Genomic DNA, 23,085 nt, shown 5'->3' with positions numbered 1-23,085 from the left:
AATCAATGGGCATGCTCTGGAGTGCGGGTAACTAATACCTGCACTCCAGTTAACGCACTGTGCATGTATATGTATACGATTTATTACTGACACATTTTCAACAGAAATGTCCCCAAACTATGATAAAACTTGTAAAGGAACTGGTAACTATTAGTCAGAAAGCCGGTTATGTGGATCGACGTCTGAAGTATGACCAAATAAAGATTATCAAATTATGAAATAACACATACATTTTCAGTGTTTCAGTACCTAGAGGATTTGACCAATCAGGTCGGCTTTGACTGCAGGGTACGTGTTATTAATGTTCTTTCAGGTAATTATTTTATAAAACCATTACTCTTTATAATCCTACAAAAACTGCAAAATTATTCTAAGAACTCAGTTTATTAAATGGCGCATGGGAAAAAGGTTATCTAAAACATGCGACTTTTCTAACAACGGCTATGGATTCATTTTCTTGCATTACAAACTAATAATAGTTCGAAAAAAAGCTAATATTTCCATTTAGCACTTTTGTCTTATAGTATTGTATGAATTATTACGGCACAACGATGTCATCCGTCATTCTAAGAATTCAATTTGTTCATTAAAGGCGTTTGGGAATGACATTATTTAAAACACGCTATTTAACTTACACGCGGGGATGTAAGACCAGGTTTTCTAGCACTAGTGTAAACAGTAAAACAGTATATCCTCATGTCTGATATACAAGAAAGTAAATAACCTTTTATATTGAAACCCGAACGAAAAAGCCAATAATTCTATTGATCCAATTTATTATTTACTTTTTGGAGTATGTTTTAAAGCTTCAAAAAGAGTTCTTATTTGCCATAAAGCTGTCAATTCTGTGACTTCTTTTGCGTTTTTTCGTTGAACATGTATAACTATTAAAGTGATCAAATATTTAGCGTGGAAGTCAAAATGCAACTAAGCATACATTTTGCTTCATTTATGGCAAATTATTACACTTACAGCGCAGCCTTATTCGGGTAATAAGCGTCTTACATGTTCTTAACAAATTATAATAACATTTTAGATAGAACCTGTTTGCTTTTTTTTAAAAGGATTTTTTTTCATTTCTAAGACAATGTGCCTTAAAGAGCTCCACTGAGGTCTTATAGCCAAATAATAAAATTTGTATTTCTTTCATCAATTAATTGGTGCACTTTAAATAGAAAACTACCAATAGATAATATGTTAATATACTCAGTAGTAAATTAATAATCGAATTATGTATGCGTTTTTTGGCCATTTTGATTGAAAAACACTTTACATTTTGGGTTCAACTTGCACCATAAAATTGAATATATCAAATAAGCGGAGTGAACAAATGATCTAAAAATTTGGCACACGAGTTTTTAGTCCAGAGCTATATTCAGTACAACTAAAGTCTTGAAAAAATATTTTCAGTCCCTTCGTGTCAAAAAACTCCAATATTATTTTTCTTTAATACTTTGATAATCCAAATTCAAGCAATGTAGTTTACGTATAAACTAGGAATATATATTTGATTAATAATATATTGAAAAATTTAAATTTGACGACTTATTTCGATAAATTTTAAGATATTTTGAATATACAGGCATTTTATTAAATAGGATTAAGTAAAATTTATCTGTTAAAATTAAGGAAGTAGTAATTGTCATAACATATTGTTTCGTATTATAACATTTTGTTTTAGAATAAGTCCAATTACCTTTTGCTTGTGTAATGTGTTTTTTTTCCAATGTTTGTCGTAAAAACCAACGACCTGTTGCAACTTAGTCGACAATTTAGCCTTTTAATTGGTTTGTAAGTTTTTATTTCAAAGAAACCATTGTACAATTTATTGCATGATACTGAATTATAATGCAAATCAAGTATTTCATTCAATTTAATAAAACAGTTGATTTTGCAGGTGTATCTAATATTAAAGACCATTGCCTTCCGAATGAGAATTCATATCGAGGTAGGTAGCCATTTATTTAAGACGTGAACTTCTACGCACTTCTACATGAGAAAATATACTAATCAAAAAGTCTAACGCTCATTATAATTTAGATTTTTTTTATATACATTAGACAAACGGTAAAATATTCGATTTCAAATGTTTTATTGAAATAAATTCATTATAACTCGAAACAAAATGCAAAACAAAACAATCACAAAAATAAAAGAGCAATCGACACTTCCTTATTACAAGTGTCAGTTTAAAAAGAAACAAAGTCAATAACGCGTATAACCGCCTCTAGCAACAACTGTTGCAACTTGCAATACATCTGCGGCGCATAGAGTTTATGTTACGTGTAATTTCGGAACGGGGATTTTCTGCCATTCCTGAAGCAACGTATTCTCAAGGTCTTCGAGTGTTCTAGGTGCAACTAGACGTTGACGTGTACGACGCCCGAGCTCATCCCATAATTGCTCTATTGGTTAACGATGTAGAGAACTTAAATGCCACGGTAACACGTTAACATTGTTTTGTTGCAAATGATGCGTTGTGATTCGTGTCGTGTGAGATCTTGCGTTATCTTGTTGGAAACTGATGCCATTGTGTTGATTTATAATTGGGATGAAAACAGAATTTAAGACATTGTTAATGCAACTTTGTGCTTATATGTTTCCACGAATGATAACGAGATCCCATTTACTCGTAGACGTTATCCCACCCTACACCATTACGCTTGCTTGAAAATGGTTGACCGGATTAAGGTATCCATCCGAATAACATTCCCCATGATGTCTGTGAACTCTAGTGCGACCATCTTTGCTTTGTAACGTAAACCCCGATTCATCACTGAAAAGAAGGTTTGCCAACTGTTGTCTGGTCCACCGACGATGAAGTGTGCACCAATTCAGCCTTGCAGTTCGGTGACTTGGCGTCAGGACGCAGCCAACGAACTGACGTCTTGCCCTAAAACCACGTTCACGTAAACGGTTTCTCACACTTTGACCAGATATTGGTCTCCGATATATTTCTATGGTAACGGCAGCGATGCGCTCTGCGATTCCGCATCTGGGATGTTTCAAGTCTATTATCTTGTGCAAGTGTAGTTACTCGCCATCTTTGTGTTCTTCGACGATCAGCAACAGAACCTGGAATAAAAATAGAGAAAGTAACCAGTAGGGTTAACATCAAACATTTCCATAGTGTTGTTCCGTGATTTAACGTGTTGATTATGTGATAAAATTACATTATTACTGACAAAATCACACAAGAGGATAAAAAATAAAAGAAATTACCTGTAGCTTGAAACTTTCTGTTTAATCAAGAATAATAAAAGCAAGAGCACCGCAAAGGCATGGCAATATACGCCCGAAAGTAAATTTATTAGAGTAATCAAAATCTTAAAACTAGGGCATGGACCAAATCAAACATTCTTTTGATAATATATGACCTCCATGATGGAGGCATTTATACCCGAAGTGCATACACGTCGAGAACGTGTTACATAATCGCTACATAGAATTTTAAAAATAGAGGATTATTGTCGAGAGGACATGTTGGTGATTTTTATTCCGTTCCACACTACAAAGTACAAATGTAGTTTAGATTCTTAAACATGTTTTGTGCTTCGCTTGGAAGGAACTGGGTCCGAGTCGTATATTTCTTCAGACCCTGCACAACAGTATCATCTATATATTGTCCCATTCATGTGCAGATTTGACAGTTTGAACATTAGAATCGAGAGAGGAACGCATATTTTCATATTCTAACATTATTTAACTAGCGAACAAAAATGAAACTTGCTAAACGTTAATCCTTTGCGTTCAGAATTGTTTATAAAAGGAAATGACCAGTTGAACTTCTCTTGTTTGTAAAAATTAAATAATGTTACAGCAAAGAGCGAGGTAAATTTCGCAAGTTACAATATACACCAAGCAGCTTTGTGCTGATTGTGTTATTGTTCATATCCAGATTTTCGGTACAGTTTAGATATTTACAAATTCATTGTCTCTGTATGTATGAATGATACACAGACCTTAATGTCTTGAATATCAATTGAATTGGTGAGCGTATATCATCTTCCCGAAAATAATCCTCTATATTGAAAATTACAGGTTGTAACCGAAAAGCGTGACACGGTCGTATAATTCATGGCAAGTTTCATAAAGGTCTACCAGGCAATGCTTTAGAATCATTGTAATCTATAAAAGATAAGATTGTTATCCTACACCTTAGTCTACATCAGGTAAATGACTCGGGCCATGACCAATTTTGATCCGAGGGTCATGATTAAGATAATATTTGCAGAAATGTACAAACTGATGCCACATGCGAAATATCTAAGCTCTTGACTATATGGTTTCACACAATAAGAGTATGCAGAAAAGTTTATATACAACAAGTTAGTCTAAGGTGGACCATTATTACCCAGGGGCATTATTACTATCATTTTTGCTGAGGTTCACAAGGTAATGTTACATTTAAAACATCTTAGACCTTAGCATTGTTGTTTCACAAAATAAGACTGACATGTGTTTTCTCGTGTAAGACTATATCAGCAAGTGACCCGGAGGTGGGGCCAGTATTGATCAAAGGATATGACTAATACCAGTTTTGTACAGACCAACAAGATAGTTTTTCATGTCAAATTTCCAAACTTTAAGCATTGTTGTTTTACAAAAAGAATGTATACAAAACTATGTTAACTAAACGACCCCAGGGCCCGAGGCCAATATTGCCACAAGGAACATGATTCATAACAATTATTTTGTGGTCCACAAAGTGATGTTTCATATCAAATATCTAAGCCCAAGGTGGCGTAGTATCAGTACTATATAAGTATCAGATGATTATTCTTTAAGGAAATATTAATCACGGGGCCAATATTTATCCAAGGAGCATTATTCATATCAGTTGAAGGCAAAGCTACATAATTATTGTCTAAGCTCTAAATACACACTGTATGGCAGATTCACACAATGAAACTTAAATGAGTCGGTATAAATCCAGTTATGCCCGGGCCAATTTTGATCACAGGAAACCTGTGTTACGCACATCATCTCATTATAAATAATATTTCTTCCAAAAAGTTTTATAGCATAAATAGCATAATATGCTGAATGTTTTTCGGGCTTGTCATAAAACAAGAACTGTTGTTGGAAACAGACAAAATGACCCCCAAGCAGGACCCGGAAGATGAATCACGGCCCTTGACTTGCATAAAAGGCATGCTTACTATAAAAAGAGCGCTACAAAAATAAAGAAAGATACTTTCTCATATTCTCTGTGAGCCCAGTTATTTCAGAAAGAATCCGTGAATGAATTTTAAAGATATGACAAGACACAACCATCAATTTAGTACTTTGACATTAAAGTAAAACATTCACCTTTTTAAACTGTTGACGATGCGTTTGCGTGTGACCTTGACTTTCAATGCGGCAGGGACCTAATTTTTGCGCGCGACAAATCGTCATTACGCCAAACTGGAAGTGAACATCAGTGCAGTGCATTTATTATCATTTTCTTTAAAGTCAGAGTGTGACCTTGACCTTTAAACTACAGACATGACACATTTAGGGGAAGGCAAGGGTACAAAAAATAGTCGCATAAACTCATCTAAATTGAGGTTGTTAAAATGATCTGCACTATAAGTCATCTAAAAGTCACGTTAGTCCGCCACTCAAAACGGATCAAGATGTATCTTAATTGATTAAAATTTGACATAAGTCATACGAGCAACTGAATGAAAAAACAAACAAAAAAACATGAATGTTTTTTCTTCAAAATAAATGACTTTGTATTATTTAAGTTCTTTAAGTGTCGCTCAACTATTTATAACATATAAATATTATTATTAAATACACAGACAAGTCATATATTCAATTTACAATTGACAATGATTTTGAATTTCAGATCTGTATTATCAGTTTTTTGAATCACAAGGGACACATGGTAATAACCTTGCATGCAGAACACATCATTCAGGTTTGCCACAAGTTTGTTACAACTTTTAACTTATTTATCAACCTATCAAATCGGTGTCTTTTGTAAAATTGGGTTTTGAATTTCATATACACTATTAATCTAATATTGAAATTTTCAGTTTTAATGGTGAAAGAATTTGACAAAATTTAATGTTTGTCAATGCATTAAGTCCAGTTTTAATAATTTGATAATATATTGCAGTCATCGGTTTTCTTTCAGCTTGCCAAATTTCTTTCCTCCGAACACATTTCTTTTCGATTTTCAAAGAAAATGGGCAAAGATTCTTTATCGATGACCATAGCAATTTGTCCATTGATGTTCTCTACTTTTTTCAGCTAACGAAATATGTAACGCAATTCACAAGTACTTCTTTATAAAGTCAAGGTACTCTATCCATCTGTCACATGTACACGTCTCATTGCACTGCTCGTTCAGAATGTCCAGCCAAACTTTTTGCCCATTACTGTGTACTAAAAGTTTGATCGTCGCCAAAAAATAAAGTGATTTCCATTTTTGTGTTTAAATGTTGCTTCGGTTGGTGCTAGGGGGCGTAGACGGTAACTTGCAAATTTCCATCACCGTTCATGAACAGGCTCAATCAGACCGAGCCTGCAATATTTTTCAATTTTGCCGTGTAGGGCTTTCTTGGGGGACTCTGTGTTTCTTTATTTAGCTCTCCTGGCCCGATTGGAGCGATAGTTCAAACACAAAAATAAACTTATCCATGGAATATTAATACATATATCCACAAAGATAAATCGATGTAGGAACGTAAAAACAACAACAAAAAAACAGTCACACAGGTCCACCCAAAGGACTCCCAGTAGATCACGTAACATAGGGCAAAGCCAGCCCGTAAGACACCAAACAAATAGCAGGAGATGCCATAGGCATCCTTACCTTCAGGACACTGAACAAAGACAGAGGAGGGCAAAGACCTTAGGACACCGAGCAAATGCAGAGGAGGGCAAAGGCACCCCTTAGGACACCGAACAAAGGCATAGGAGGGAAAAGTCACCCCTTAGGACACCGAACAAATGCAGAGGAGGGCAAAGGCACCTCTTATGACAGCAAACAAATGCAGAGGAGGGCAAAGGCAACCCTTAGGACACCGAACAAATGCAGAGGAGGGAAAAAGCAACCCCCTTAGGACACTGAACTAATGCAGAGGAGGGCAAAGGCACACCTTAGGACACCAAACAAAGACAGAGAAGGGCAAAGACACCCCTAAGGACACCGAACAAAGACAGAGAATGGCAAAATTACCCCTAAGGACAACAAACAAAGGCATGGGAGGGCAAAGGCACTCCTTAGGTCACCCAATTAAAAGGCACTCTTTGGACACCGAATAAATGCAGAGGAGGGCAAAGGCACCCCTTAGGACACTAAACAAATAGCGGTAGAAGGCAAAGGCACATTGTAACACACCAAAAAAAGATACTCAGAGGGGAAAGCGGGGTTCATCATGAAGGGTTGTATCAATAAATGTGTCGTTACATTTCATCCAGACAATACTTCTTTTTTAAACTGTGTGAAGTAATACGAGAATATATTTTTATATAATTATTTCTTCCAACTTATTACTTTTTTATATATCTTCCAACATATTTATTTCAGTTTGGAATTACCTGAGGCATATCTCGACTGATCAATATAACTACAATTCTTGTCAGAAAGATATAATATACCATCTAAGTTGTAAGTTACTACAACATATTTTATCTAGCTTTGTGGCTGTATAATATGCATGTATGCAGGTTATATAATGAACACTTTTGTTTATTTTAAGAAAAAAATAAGAACCAATAAAATAAAGACGGTTTAGTTACAATTAGTAACATATTTCTTTGATGTTTGGACAAACGTATTTTTGTAGTCATAAAATAATTTATTGGCATGACATTTTTGATAGAAAATATATTCACTATTCAATAATTTTGTTTATTATATACTAATAAATGAAATATTGAGAAATATTGATGAAATAAAATGCGTATTTTCATTTTCCGTATTTTCACTGTAAAAATTTATTTTTCACTGGAGTGAAACATATTTTCCGTATTTTCACTGGTGTCTTACCGGACTACTTTCTTTTTAATTCTGCCAGCACCCAAAATTTAAGGGAAAGTCTTTCAAATTTTATCGCAAAAAAAGAGAAAATTGTAAGAGAAAAGAGTATATAATAAACAGAAAATTCAAGTTTTTTTCTATAAATACATGATTTATTTTCATCTTGTGGCATGAAAATTACCATATTTCACTCGTTGCTACCGCCACTCATGAAATATTTATTTTCATACCACTCGATGAAAATAAATCATGTATTTATAGAAAAAACTTGAATATCCTCTATTTATTAAGCTTTTTATTGAGGTAGTTTCACTCATTAAAATAATTATGTGATATTGTTTCTTTTTTGTACCATAAAATGGCATGTATTTGTGTGATGAAATAAAATAATTATTATAATTGTTTTATTTATGATTAAATCAATCGTGCGTTTCTTTCCAGATGCATTTGAAATACACCCTGACCATTGTGTATGCACTGGTGAGTCTCAACAAATGTTTCCTACTTTGTATGTGTACCACATTATAAAAGCCAAATATGTGATTGAAATATTCTGCATAAGTTTAAGGCTTTGATACGATTAAGAATAGGACATATCAGCTTTAAAAACGGTGTTCTTGTTTGTGAAAATCTGAAAAGCGTCATCTGCTAAATTGCCCTTATATAGTCATAGTACCCATGACAATGTTATCAATGTTCCAGAACATACTGCACTGCAATCAGTTTAGAGATTGCCAGAGTAAACTAAAGAATAAGGTTAGTTGCTTTGTCAGTCTTTCGATAATAAGACCTCATTATATCCCTGAAAGAAAGGATGCATATTTGCTTTTCATTTATTTACTTACTTACATTTTTTCTTAATCAAACAGTGAATTTATTTTGCAAACAAGTGTTTTACGTGGACTATGACAAAGTGGTAAACATGTCGGACTAGCAATCTATGGATTGCTGACTTTGTGGGCTCAAACCAAAATCAGGGGCAAGCCGTTGTTTACTAAAGCAAGAAACTACACATTCTTTGTTTAGTACTGGCTAGTTCCAAAAGCAGATATGAAAGTCGATTGATTCCTACACAGTCAAACTAAAATAAATTCTCTATAATTGTGAATTTTGCTTAAGCCGGTGCTCGAGGCGTGGATGGTAAGTTGCATTTCTAGTACTGTCCATAAACAGACTCAATAGTAATATATATAACTGAACACAATTATGACAAAATGTCAATTGATTTTGAATTTTACCTGTTAACTTACGATTTAAACTAGGATGGGCATAACGTCACTTTAATACTTCAGCAAATTCTCAGCAAACAAGTGGTCAGCACAATAATAGCCACCAAGGGCATACGGCCGATTCATGCAGTCAATACAGCAGTTACAATCGTAAGTCTTCATATGTTTTCGGTATATTCCAAAAAGTTTCATAAAGATGCGTCTACTTGACTTTGTGAATTAATGTCACGTTGACACTTGATGAAGTTCTTCCAAAGATTTGATATTCGAGCTTAGATAATTATTATACAAGTATGCTATTCCTTTGTTGTAGTTATGTTGACGAATATCTTTTAAAAAAAAATACAGTAGGGAAGGCATAAAGTGTTAAGAAATGAAAGACAAGTTTTACACAAGTCATAACACTTTAGACAAACTACTAATCTACGTTGTATAATTTATAGCAGAGAAGGCATTAAGTGATAAAAAAAGAAAGACACGTTTTACACAAGTCATAAAACATTAGAAAAACTACTAATCTACGTTGTATAGCACTTGAATATTTCTCTTTCAGGACTCCTTGACCTTGGAAATACGAAGGACTGTTTGAGTGCAAACTCAGGTTTGAATGATTTATTTCATGATCAATTGTATACTTTCTATGTATGCCATATCTAACAACTAAGGCCCACCGCATGTTAAACTGCATAGGACATATTCATAGCTACTGAGCAATCGTTCAATATAATTCAGATAGTATCCCATTTTCAAAGTCAAATAGATACACTTCTTTATTTATACTATTTTTATCTGATTCTAGTCAGATACTTTTTCTCAATGTTTTCTTTTCAATCGGATTTTGTCTGACTGACCATTTGTATTATTCTGATTTCCAAGTGCAAGGTCTTGCTTTGTTTTTCCTGTTAAGCATTAAGATCCTCACAGTGATTACCTCCCTTGGCATATCGTTATCAAGGAACTGATGAGGGGAGATCTCTGCGTAGGAGATTGATTAAGCACTATTTCAAAATATGTATTTTAAAGTCAGTGAAAAAGTCTTTCTTTAGTATGTTCAGTCTAGCACTATGCGTTATTTTTTCCCAGTCTGGCACTCATACTTATTCAAGCATTTTTCTTTTTCTGATTTTATTAATCTAGCACATTGTCTTATTTTGTCTTTCCAGTTTTAATTTAAAGTTTCTAATCTAGAAAAATTGTTTTATTGATATCTTTTACACACTGACACAGAAACATACAAATAAATAAATAAATGTGTGTAGTGCAAATACCATAGAAATATTTATTTGCGCCTTATACATTATAAAGTTTTATCATGAAGTCATAATTGATCAATGAACATACAAAACATGCGTGTTTAAAGATCCTGTAACACAATTTTTTATGGTATTATATCATAAATATAATGCTCAAATGAAGATTTATCAATATTGTAAGTTCCAAAATGCATTATTTGTAAAGATATTACCAAACTAACATTTCATGTTAATAAAGGGAGCCAACTGGAAATTTATTTTCTATAAAGTCCAATTCAAATTTTTCAACAAGAAATGAATGCATATATTTTAAAGATTACAAATAATGTGGACAAATATCTGCAGTAGATATTTTACATATTCTTCGATGTTTGAAAATTGTTTATATACAGATATAAAATTTCGTGGTAATAACCTTAATTACAACAAACAGAATCTTTAAAGGGTGTTTTCTTCTGACATTAAGTCTTATATTTATTTCTTTTTTTAGTCTGGCACTTTCTAGATGAGCTCCAAGTCAAGAGTTCAGAATGTCGAAAGAAAATTCAGAATCATATGGCCAGTACGCATTTTCGGATATATTTTATTTTTTCGGACACTTATTATGTTTCATTACTTTTTTAAAATATCTTTCAAATGAAATATTTTAATTTAAGCCATTGTGGTACTGTAAAAGGTTTTTTTAAATACGAGATTAATGGTACATGTTATGTAGGTCTAAACCAATTGCTTTCACTCTGTATTTTGAGAATAAATAATCTTATTGTGAAAAATGATCCACAATTGAAAAGCATTGCAATTATTTTCACTCAAATTGGGATAAAATACCACAAAATTACAATTGTAATAGAGGCTTTTGGACCTCGGTGGTGTTCCTTTAAAAACTGTTATAAATACACTAGATCTACTATGCAAGTTATGGGCCTTATGGCAATAATAAAATGTGCACATAACCTTATTTAATCAACTATTTAGCATTCACGTTTTAAGTACATGTATATTATTTGTAACATTACATGGGTATTTTTTCCAGACGAATACCAACATGCAACTTCACAGCATTACGATGGGTGTATATGTCACGCGCGTGCAGCGCTTCAAAACCACGAAATATACAGAATAAGTTTGTTGTGTTTTGTTTCATTCCTTGGATTTTTTTTGTGGGGGTTGGGGCGGTGCGTGTTTTCTGTTGTTGTTTTCTATTAAATTATGAAACAAACGCGTATATCTACATTACTAAGACATGGGAACACAAGACAATATGTTTAAATACAATCTATTACAAAACAATACACTTTTTTACAGATAACGGAAGCCTGCTTGACTGTAGGGATCACACACGCGATAGCTTATATCAAGGTTTGTAATTTTATACATTGCAAGTAATTGAATTATGTCATTCATCATTTAAAGACGTTTTCGGTAGTTTTCTGTGCGCATCGTTATGCGATTCCAAGAAAGATAATCACGGATAATTACTCTTCAAATGAAGGTCAAGTTGAATAGTATTCGGATAAGTGTTTAAATTTCGGCTATAAGCAAATAATGAGTAAATAATACAGAATAGATATTTCTAAATGTTCAAAAGGAGATCGGTTCAAAAGAATAAGAGGTCGTTTAGACAACATCACATAAAGGATTTCTCCAAGCATTAGTACGACAGCATTGATGATGATTCTGCGCGCGTTACCCCACCCACTTGTGGTATAGTGACAAAAGTGCGTCGCGACTTGATTACTGGCAGACAACTGGGCAAAGAAGTTTAAAATGATATATTTTAAAAGTGTTGAATAAAAAAACAAAATTAATATCTAAGAAATGTTCCGAATGATGTTCCGAATTTCATTATTTTCTTTGTAAATTTCTGAATACTTGCTTACTGTTCGGGTATGTTAGTCGAGTGAAAAAAAATAATATGGCCCTAGATATGTTTTAAAAAGATATTCAGTATCATTTACTTAATATATCATCAAAAGAAAAAGAAATTTTTGTTACAACATGTTTTTGTTGTATATTTGACAATACATTTAGTATAACACTGATATTTCTTAAGAAAGCGTGGTAATTTTGACAGTTGGCATATGCGGTAACCATGGAAACTGCCCGTTTACAAAAAACTAACACGTCAACATATATATTTATTACTATTTTTGAATCCACCATCAAATGTTACTTGATATATCAATAATGTAGAAAGTTCTATGAAAGAAATTTCTTGATAGCTTTAATTTTTTACGGAATTCATGTTTATTTTTCTCATTTTTTGTTAAGTTAAAAAGCATGAAAACTTATTTCTTAAAGAAATATGTTCCAATTATCGTTTGTTTTATACAGAACCCTAAGATAAAGCAAGCTTTGTATAAAATTATGTTTATTGTGAGTGTAATAAGCTATTTTATACATTATTATAACACAGTTTGGCTATTTTGACAATTTTGAGATATACGGTTACCATGGAAACTGCCATTTTTCAAAAAATCCAACACGCCAACATATATTTTTCTTTTTCTTTTTGAATTTGTCATTAAATTTTACACAACATACAAAAAAAAAAGAAAATCCTATGAAACACTTTTTTCAATATCTCTAATTATTCTCAGAATTCATGTTTATTTTTCTCATTTTTTGTTCGGTTGAGGAACATGGAAATCTCATTTTTTAAAGAAATATGTTCAGATTATCATTTGTTTCATACAGAATCATTAGATAAGATTATCTTTGCATAAAACAATGCTTGTTGTGTGTTTTAAGCTATCTTATACATTTTCTATTCGTTATAACACAGTTAGGCTATTTTGACAGTTTTTAGATATACGGTTACCATGGAAACTGCCATTTTACAAGAAATCCAACACGTCAACATATATTTTTCTTTTTATTTTTAAATTCGTCATTAAATTTTACTCATCATACAAAAAATTTAGAAAGTTCTATGAAAGGATTAATTTTTCATAAAACTGTAGAAAATGTCTTTAAAAAGGTACATTTTGTCTCAGAAATCAATATTTTTAGAATTCTTTATTACTACCTAAATGTTATTTAAATTATCTAATAATGGATTTAGATCATGTTTGATGTTTGACAACTAAAGAAAACAGAAACGAACATGCAATAATGTGTCAAAAAGGTATGAAAAATGTAAACAAAGTAGAACTTTGACCTCAAAATACTATGTGATTATACAAATTGCTAACAGAGCAACAGAAGCAAAAGTTAGTTCTTTTTTATGGCAAATGAGTAATTTTTGGTCATTTTAACAATATACCAAAACTGAAATATTTCTAATGAAAATAATATTATAGCATAACTGAGGCAAAATGGGCCTTAAAATAAATTTTACAAAACCAAGTTTTAATAACCATATTATATCCACTTGTTATCAATTTAAACAAATTCAAACTTCTAACAATGATGCCTCCATTGCAATTATGAGAACACTTTCATTTAATATATCCCCATATATTATAGTTTACATCGAATACATGCTTCAGTATCTCATCGTCGGATACCCACGGCCGAACCATTAACATTTATCAGCCGTGGGATTTTTTGCCGATATTCAGTCGATTAGAGGTGTGTCAAAGGCAGCTTTTTCATTGGCTGCCTCACGATTTCATGAGGCGATAAAAACCAATCAAAACGCTCGTTCTGTACGACGTTCGGTATTACAGACACTTTTGCGACAACCAAAGACGACGTGAAAAGTTCAACATCGAAAAATTAAACGATTTCCAGCTAGAAAGCATAGATAATTTACTTTTACAGCGTGATGTTTTCCTTTCTGATTGATATCTGCTTGCAGAAGAACTGATTTGGTGATAGTTTTCGCCATTGATTTTAGCAAGACACGTACAACAGTTTTTAACCGTGGGCGCTGCCATTTTGTTTCTTATCGTTTTTTACCTCCGCTGTTGAAGAATATAGATTTGTTAAACGCGATGTCATTGGTAGCTATTTTACGCACCTGTTGCTGTGTATCGACGCAAATCGATTCATTTTACCCACGGTTGATTGCACGTTATGTAACATGTTTATCAATCGTGGGTACCCGACGATGCAGTATCTTGGCAGGAATCGAACCATTTCATGGGTGCTACGTGTTGTAAAATACCCGAATATCCCCGATTTCACTTTGCTGACAAACATTCTTTAGAGCTTTTGATAAAAAAAACGCAATTTTCTGTCAAAAATTAAACAAAACAACAAGCTTTAAATGTTCAACGTAAAAATCAAATCGTTTAAACAATGTATGTAATTACTCGCATAACAAGAAACACTGAAATGAACGTTCTTCTTATTGTTGATAATATCAAACTGCTTGTTTCAAACATTTCTAATGAAAATATAGATATTTATTTATTCTCTTGGGGAAGCTATATGGTTAATTTATAATGATCAGTAGGTTTACTTTATTGCCCCTAGGTGTCCTCATTATTTAAAAAAGGACACTTACATGTTTATTCGAGTCAAGAGGCATATACAAAATCCCAATTTCAAAAATATGTATCTTTACATGTACATGTCCTTTTCCTTTGTTAAATACACTTTACAAGAAACACACCCTACTAATTGCTTTTATGATTTTTTTAAAATAATACTTTAAATGCATTTCAAATATTTACAGAAATTGATCACAGACTGTTTTCCAATATTGAAGCACAAGGGTGTATGAACCATAATTACCGTAAGTTTCCTAACAAATAATTATAAATGTTTTCATGAACCATAATTACCGTAACTTTCCTAACAGCTAATTATAAATAATGTCTTGAACAAAATTACCGTAACTTTCCTAACAATTAATTATAAATGTTTTCATAAACCATAATTACCGCAATAACTGTTCAGAACTAATATGTTTTATACATGAACTTTCTCTGAATCATTATTATTGTATGTTTACGGAACAATAATTACTGCAACTCTTCCGAACCATAATTCATATGAGTTAATTGAAATATAATTGTACATTGCCCGAACCATAGATGGTGTTGTTACATGAACCATAACAACAAACTGTTTCCTAATCCAGCATTACCGTAACCTTAAATTACTTTCCTAAAAAAACATTTTTTAACTTACTGAACTATTAATATTGTTGATTTATTTATTCATATTTATTAACAGTTTCCTCAATCGTAATTTATTTCAGTTCCTCAACCATATTAATCTAATTTATACATGTTTTCGAACCTTAAATATTGTATGTTTCATGGCCCATATCTTTAGGTTTATGAACAATATTTTACATAATTTATAAAAGTTTTCTGAACATTTACTACTGTATATTTCCTGGCCCATATATTAAGTTTACTGAACCATATTTTACATAGTCTATATAATATTTCTAAACTTTCATTCCTGTGGTTTTCCTTGCCAATATTGTAAGTTCACCGAAGCAAATTTTACACAATATATAAACTATATTTTTTTTCTAAACCTTAATTTCTTTAAGTTTCCTGACCCACATTGTATGTTCAGTGAACCAGGTTAAACATTGTTTATATAATTTATCTTAATCTCAAATACTGTGTGTTTCCTGGCCCATATGGAACAATATTGCCTGGCAGTTCCTTGGTCTTTTACTTATTTAAATTTCTAGAACATTCATTACTTTACGTTTTAACGGTTAAACCTAACTTACTGTCAATCAACATAACTTTAATCACTTACTACATAATAACTATAACTTGCCGGGACCGTGATTTCAATAATTTTCAAGAAACATGATAACTAGAACGATAAAACAAATATTGCAGTGTGGCCAAACCTTGAGAATGTGAAAGATCACTGTTACGATGACCATCGTTGTATCGATTGTCAACAAGATCTAATAATCAGAGCAGCATGTAAGTAAAAACTTAAGATGTATTTTGATTGGTTGACCTGTAGTCACAGCGGCACTCGTAAGGTGACGATCTTCGTTTATACAAAATTTACTTAGTTCGTTTGTGTTGAATTGTAAACTCTTAGACCCATTAACAATAAGATTTGACATTAGAAACGGAAGAAGCATTTCACGTATGCGCATTTTGAATAGCTAAAAAATTAATTACATTTTTTTCAACTTTAAACTTAAAGAAACATTCGAGAATCCGTCCATGGAACCAAAAAGGCAAAGCCACGAGTGCAAAAAGCCAAAATTGGTGTAAAATTTCTTACTGTGAGAATCAATGGCTGGCGGGGTTTGAACCTACATAGTCAAAAATGTTTATATTATTAGATCTAGTCCGTAACTGCGTTAGTTAGTAGATCTACGCCACCCAAGTGCGGCTATTTCTGTTAAAATGGTTATGCGCCGACAAACCTTAGTAAATGATAATATCTATTGACTATAAATAAAAGAAAAATCCTCTTTCACGTCCTTCCAAAATGAAGATCTAGAGTCTACATCTAAAACCTCGGTCTATAAACTAAGAATCGTTTTCATAAAGAAAATGAAAGTGAAAATACATAAAGAAAATGAATGTAAAAAGAATTTACGTTTTGAACTCTGCTGTTTCGAAACAGACATCAATGCAGCGTCTCAATGAATTTCAACTGGTATCTCACAATTTCAGGTTTAAAAATAAGTATGCATATGGAAATGTAACATACAAATGAGGTTTTCTTTCTAAGGGGGAGTAACTGAACAAAACTACTTTCCTACAACATTAATTAAAGATATATATAGTGGGAAGCTGCTTCATTTCCAAAACAATCACGAAGAGTCAACCATTACCATGAATGGGTTATAAACAAAACTTGCCGGACGGACAGCTTGTTTGACTATGTTATTATACTATAACTGAAACAGTGAAAGGCCGTTCATGAATATTATTAAATGGCACTAAGGTCTTAATCAGTTTGTTTGATTGGGCTTTACGTCACACCGACACAGTATAGGTCATTTGGCGACGTTCCAGCTTTACTGGTGGAGGAAGACCTCAGGTGCCCTTCCGTGCATTATTTCAGGCACGAACGGACACCTGAGTAGAACCACCGACGTTCCTCACATGAAAGAATCCAAAGTCCCTGTCGGGATTCGAACCCACAGCGGTGAGGGGCAAGTGGTTTGAAGTCAACGACCTTAACCACTCGGCCACGGAAGCCCCTATCAGAGAGATAGATGTATGACACTAGGAAAAATGTGTGAAATTTCAACTGGTTGGCAGATATAGCGATAATTTACATTATGGTCTATATTAAAAAGATTTGTTTGTGAATATAGAACGATAAAAGTTATATACTTGAAATATGATTTAGATAATATGTGATTTACAAAATAAACAGCAAACTCCCTGATAAAAGTTTCCCCTCGAAACATTGTCGGTTGATACATTCTGTGCAATTGATACTTATTTATAGATTAATTCATGTCTGGTTTCTATGTACTTAATGAAATGTATAAATTTCATATATTTTAAGTGAAATACCCGAGTGATCATAGTGACAGCTGCGAATGTTCTAGGAGTATGTATACCGTTATTAGAAAACTTTTCTACAAGTCCGTTACTATAATGCATGTATGTAAAGCCGCTTTTCATTGGATAATCGTGGTGTTTATTTATTATTTATACAGATTTTGACAGGTTAAATGGTCCTATATAAACAGTTGTTTGGAAATAAGACCGAGACGCTAGGCAAGTGTTATATTGCAAACTACACTTTATATACTGCCAGATAACCTTTCCAAAATATCTATAACGAATTTAAAATACAGCACGTATCTTCTTCTCGCGAAAAATAGTAAGACTTCCTTGATAAATTGACAGTTGCCGTGTAAACGTCACGATTATCCAATGAAAAGCGACGTTACAAACGTGCAGTATTATACTAATATATACATACGATCACTGTAAATTTATGACACTTTTTTCATTTTTTTATCAGATAAAGACCTTGTGTATGTATCAAAAATACTTTAAATTATTATAGAATTAGAATATATATTGTTTCGCCGTGTTGTAAAGATATCACTTTCGCCAGACTACTGTTACAGCACCAGCTTGCAACTGAATTTACAGGGCCATATTACATTTAGGATATTTGAAACTAACACTATACGTACCATTTATACTGTATTTACTTTAAAATACGAGAATTTGCTAGAGCAATTTATTTCTAGTCGAGTACAGTTCTTATATTCTAAGAAAATGCCGTCGGCTAAAAAACTGTAAGTAGTCAAAGGTTCTCTGCTATTTTTTCTATGGTCTGTCAAAATGGAAACAGCTATTAATCTTTCAAGCATTATCATTCAATATTTCCAAGGTTTATAGTTAAGATAGTTTGTACTTTTTATGTCTGATACTGAACTCTAAAAACTCGACTATGCCAAATTACTGTTTTTTATATAGTTTCAGCTACAACTAAACAATCAACACCAACAAGCACTGCAACCACGCCCACTACCACACCCACAACCACGACTTCATCTACGCCCACAACCTCGCCCACAACCACGCCCATAACCATGACTACAACTACGACCACAAACACGTCCACTACCACACCCACAACCACGACTACATCTACTACCCAAACCACGCCCACAACCACGACTACAACCACGCCCACAACCACGCCCATAACCACGACTACAACTACGACCACAAACACGTCCACTACCACACCCACAACCACGACTACATCTACTACCCAAACCACGCCCACAACCACGACTACAACCACGCCCACAACCACTCCCATAGCCGAGACTACAACTACGGCCACAACCATGACTACAACTACGACCACAACCACGCCCACTCGGTCGACAACAGTTATGGTATCTGCTACATCTCCAACAGTCATTCAGCCGTCGACGACTGCTAGTCAGACACCACGACCAACTCCTACTGTAAGTTAATACTATTATCATTCCTTCATATGTGTTAAAGTGGATTGGTTCTACAATGGACACATTATCCATGACTATTTAAAATTTAAATTTGTCCTTAAAAAATAATCGCAAAATGTCGGCCAACTTTGACACTCCCTATTTCATATATTTATTATGACTTTAGTTAGACGACAAGACAATTGTTGTTCAAATTTGTCTATTGAAAAAGCTTTCTTAGTAAGTGCCATTTCTCCAATGCTATATTTGCTTTATTTTAGTCACGAAGTTAGTGTTATGTTTCAAACACCAAATTTTCACTGATTTAAGCACTTCCTTAGACAGAGTTATTCTTCCAACACTATATTTGCATTATTTTTTATCACATCTTAAGACAGTGATATTCCTAAAACCCTATATTTGCATCATTGTCGTCACTTATTCAGGCAGCGTTTTTACTCGAACACAAATTTTAAATTGTTTTAATCACTTTCTTAGTAAGTGTTATTCCTCAAACACCATTTTGCAATAAATATATCACTGACTAAGACATGTTATTTCTTAAACATCATATACGCATTGTTTATTTTAATCACTTCCATAGTCCGATTTATTCCTTTAACACCGTATTTGCTTTATTTTAAGCAGTTCCAGATGAGGGTTTTGCTTCAAAGTTACACTTACAATTTAATTATATTTAACAAGCATTTGTTAACGTGTTTTCAAATGCCCTACTGTTTTAAGTTTAACAACTTCTGCACAAATTCGAGCGGAGAACTTTTTGAAACGAAAGTTGTCTCCATATCTTGTATACTCGTGTTAGATACCAACTTTGTGTAAGCTATCTGGAAAGCTATTTATATCAAAACGGTGAGGGACAAGTGGTTTAAGGACAATTCAACCACGGGTCACGTCCCATTTTGGAAACATAACTGGTGTTATCTTTTAACCTTTTAGGAATGATTTCTTGCATGTAGTAGCCAACATAATTCCTACATACATGCATTTAAGAATTATTAGTATAAAACTTTAAACGAATCATTTGGAGAATGCTGACAGGAGAGTTATAGCTTTATACATTATAAAAACAAAAATAGAAATAAAAATTTATTAAATTGTCATTCGATTCAAATATTTACAGGATTTTCATGTAACAAGCTGGCAGTAATAGAGGGTATCGCAAAATCAATAATAGCGACTGCTCCAAATTCCAGTTATTGCAATCCTGCAGCTTGTGGTTCTGACGACTCTTATGTCCTGTCCACGTGCAAAATTACGTCACCTATGACGTGGAAAAGAGGAGCAAACGTAATTCTTTATTTTTATCTATTTATTTGTTTTATTTACTTTTTTGATAAATTTTATCGATGTATTTTAGTTATTTGCTGAATTCATCCATTTGAAGGCGTAAACAACCATAATGTTTAAACATGGTAAAAGTATTTAGTATTTTTGGGGGGTAAAAAACATCATTCTTTCAGTTTAAGTTTTTTAGATATGCCTTCATCAAGTTTTTCGAAACACTGTCATTTCAATTAAGGCTTAGTTTATAATTTAATTTTAAATACACATTATGCAGTTCACCAAAATACTCGAATAAATGAATATTCTATAGATTAAAGACAATATATTATACTTATGCATAATAAGAAAGTATATATAATCTAAACCAAATGTTGTTCCATCAATTTTTTGACGAAATGTTTAGTTGTCTGATGAAATCGGTCGGTGCAATCACAACCGTTCCTGAACCGACTCAATTAAACTGAGTCTGCAATATCATATCATCGTGTTGGTTTCTTTTCAATTTAACATTATTACATCACAATAATAAGACTATTAACACTATACGCAACTTTAATCAAAGGTTTTGGCAGACTGCCAGTCGGGCAACACATTAATACCGACCTACACACCAGTGTCAACTTTTGAAACTGAAAACTATGTCCCATTAGGAGCACAGAGCGGCATCTTCCTTGGCTGTCACAACTCTGGTATCAAGGTGAGAACCTTACAATTTTCATTAAAATAGTTATCTAACATATCATAAAAGAATGTCTCAAATAAAATAAAATACCAATTTTGAAAACCCATCACAAATATCATAATATTGACGGTTTTTATATTAATCATTGATTGATACTCAATTTTGTTGACAACAACTTTAATGATCAAATCGTTTAAATTGGGAGATGTTTCATAATATTTTACGAATTACAAATTCAATTATTCAATCCAATAACAAAACCATTATGCATTAAATTATTTGATACTGCTTTATTGATATTATTATTGACGTATTTCCCCTTCCTGCATGTTGAACAACAGCAGACAAAAGTGACGTGTGGCGGCTGTATAAATCACCCAATATTTCATTTAGATGTGTTATTTTATTTTTGTTTCTTAAGAATTCTAGTTTCTTTGAACTGTTATGGAGCTGCTTACCTTATGTTGCAGCAAGGGTCACTCCTTATGTTATATAATAAATAGATAGTTGCAAATTAAGGACTTTTCATAACGTTACAATTCATTTTTAATATTCGTATATTTTTACTCAATGTTTTGTTGGTGTTTCAGATTGCAGTTCAAAAGTGTAATTCAGCGCCAGAAATTCTGAACATTGAAAACGGAGTCTTTTTAAATAATCCTAGCAATTACTTTGTTATTGTTTGAGTAGCAAATAAACTGTTTTCCCACTTTTATTGTTGATAGTCTGACTCTGTATTTAACCATCAAACATGTATTTAGGTTAGTATTTTCTGTACTGAAGTAAAACCTGGAGACAAATTTTTTTCAAAACTCGAGAGAAGAACCATTCTAAACACGATATTTCCCATTCACAAGACAAAAAATAAGGCTCTCACCAACAATTTGTTCAGGATTTTGTTTTAAGATATTTTAAGCTATTCTTTCTAAAAAGATAAGAAGCTCAAATAAGCATTTTAACCTAATATAGTCTTAGACAATGCATTGTCTCATGTTCGAGTCGATTTCAAACTATTGAACTATATACCGATATTTTTTATATATAATACTTTTTCTACGATCGCTTATCACTATGTAACATGCTGTCTTTAATTTTTCACTACCACAATAAGTTAACTCCGTGGTTGACAATATAAACAACCCACTCATTTCTTTAACTAAATATATATTAACATATTTTTTAAAATAAACCCTCCTTTTTGCGGCTGCTTTCAATATTCGCTATGACATTAGGAAAACCTAAACCTAAAACGTGACCTTATTTTGCGTCAATAGTTTAACCAAGGTGACAAACCAATAAGAAAAAGGGACGAATATTTTACAACAACCGGTTCACTAATCCTGTTCCCGTCCGATGAACAGGGCTCTACAACAACCGGTTTACTAAACTTCTTCCTTTCCAATAAAAGTAGACAACAACCGGTTCGCTAACGAGAGTAACCATTAGTTTACTAAAATAACAAATGGAATTTGCACACGCACACACACACAACAACAAATTTGTTTTGTTTCTTCCGTTTTCTTGGTCATAACTCGTTCCTACTAACCAGTTTTACTGGAAAACTAACCAGTACTTACCAAGAGCTCCAAAAGTGACTTACTAATAATACCCAGTGAGACCTGTTTTGGCGGTTAGAAACTGGAACATTAGACTCAATACCTAAATTAAGTTTCATGTAGAAGTTTTGCCTCGTCCACTCAAATCAATGACCCCTATTGCCCAAAGGGAACGGACCTCAACATCAACCGCAAATTAATCACCTTTTAATCAGTCACTGAAATGAAGCGTCGTTATGTTCATGCTCTTCGGTAAAGATG

The 23,085-nt window shown here is 32.9% G+C and overlaps 1 protein-coding gene across 1 annotated transcript; it reads left to right on the top strand.

Moving 5' to 3' along the window:
• The first annotated feature begins 1,890 nt into the window (after positions 1-1,890).
• Positions 1,891-21,983, top strand: LOC132722338 (uncharacterized). The gene is made up of 16 exons (XM_060706819.1): positions 1,891-1,948; positions 5,840-5,911; positions 7,529-7,609; positions 8,423-8,461; positions 9,274-9,360; positions 9,764-9,811; positions 10,954-11,025; positions 11,497-11,586; positions 11,769-11,822; positions 15,088-15,147; positions 16,223-16,312; positions 17,871-17,915; positions 18,800-19,306; positions 20,423-20,589; positions 21,149-21,283; positions 21,859-21,983. The coding sequence occupies exons 7-16, from the start codon at positions 11,019-11,021 to the stop codon at positions 21,952-21,954; spliced, it is 1,251 nt and encodes a 416-aa protein (XP_060562802.1). The 5' UTR covers positions 1,891-1,948; positions 5,840-5,911; positions 7,529-7,609; positions 8,423-8,461; positions 9,274-9,360; positions 9,764-9,811; positions 10,954-11,018; the 3' UTR covers positions 21,955-21,983.
• Positions 21,984-23,085: the final 1,102 nt, after the last annotated feature.

This window comes from Ruditapes philippinarum, unplaced genomic scaffold, assembly GCF_026571515.1.
Source record: "Ruditapes philippinarum isolate M1 unplaced genomic scaffold, ASM2657151v2 ctg335_1_1_1_1, whole genome shotgun sequence".
Classification (NCBI taxonomy): domain Eukaryota; kingdom Metazoa; phylum Mollusca; class Bivalvia; order Venerida; family Veneridae; genus Ruditapes; species Ruditapes philippinarum.
Note: the sequence above shows the minus strand (reverse complement) of the source record. Positions and strands in the feature narration are given on the sequence as shown.

Coding starts and splice junctions, on each gene's coding strand:
- LOC132722338 (XM_060706819.1), top strand. Junction 15,148..16,222: donor GTGTATGAACCATAATTACC/GTAAGTTTCCTA, acceptor CAAATATTGCAG/TGTGGCCAAACCTTGAGAAT. Junction 21,284..21,858: donor GTCACAACTCTGGTATCAAG/GTGAGAACCTTA, acceptor TTGGTGTTTCAG/ATTGCAGTTCAAAAGTGTAA.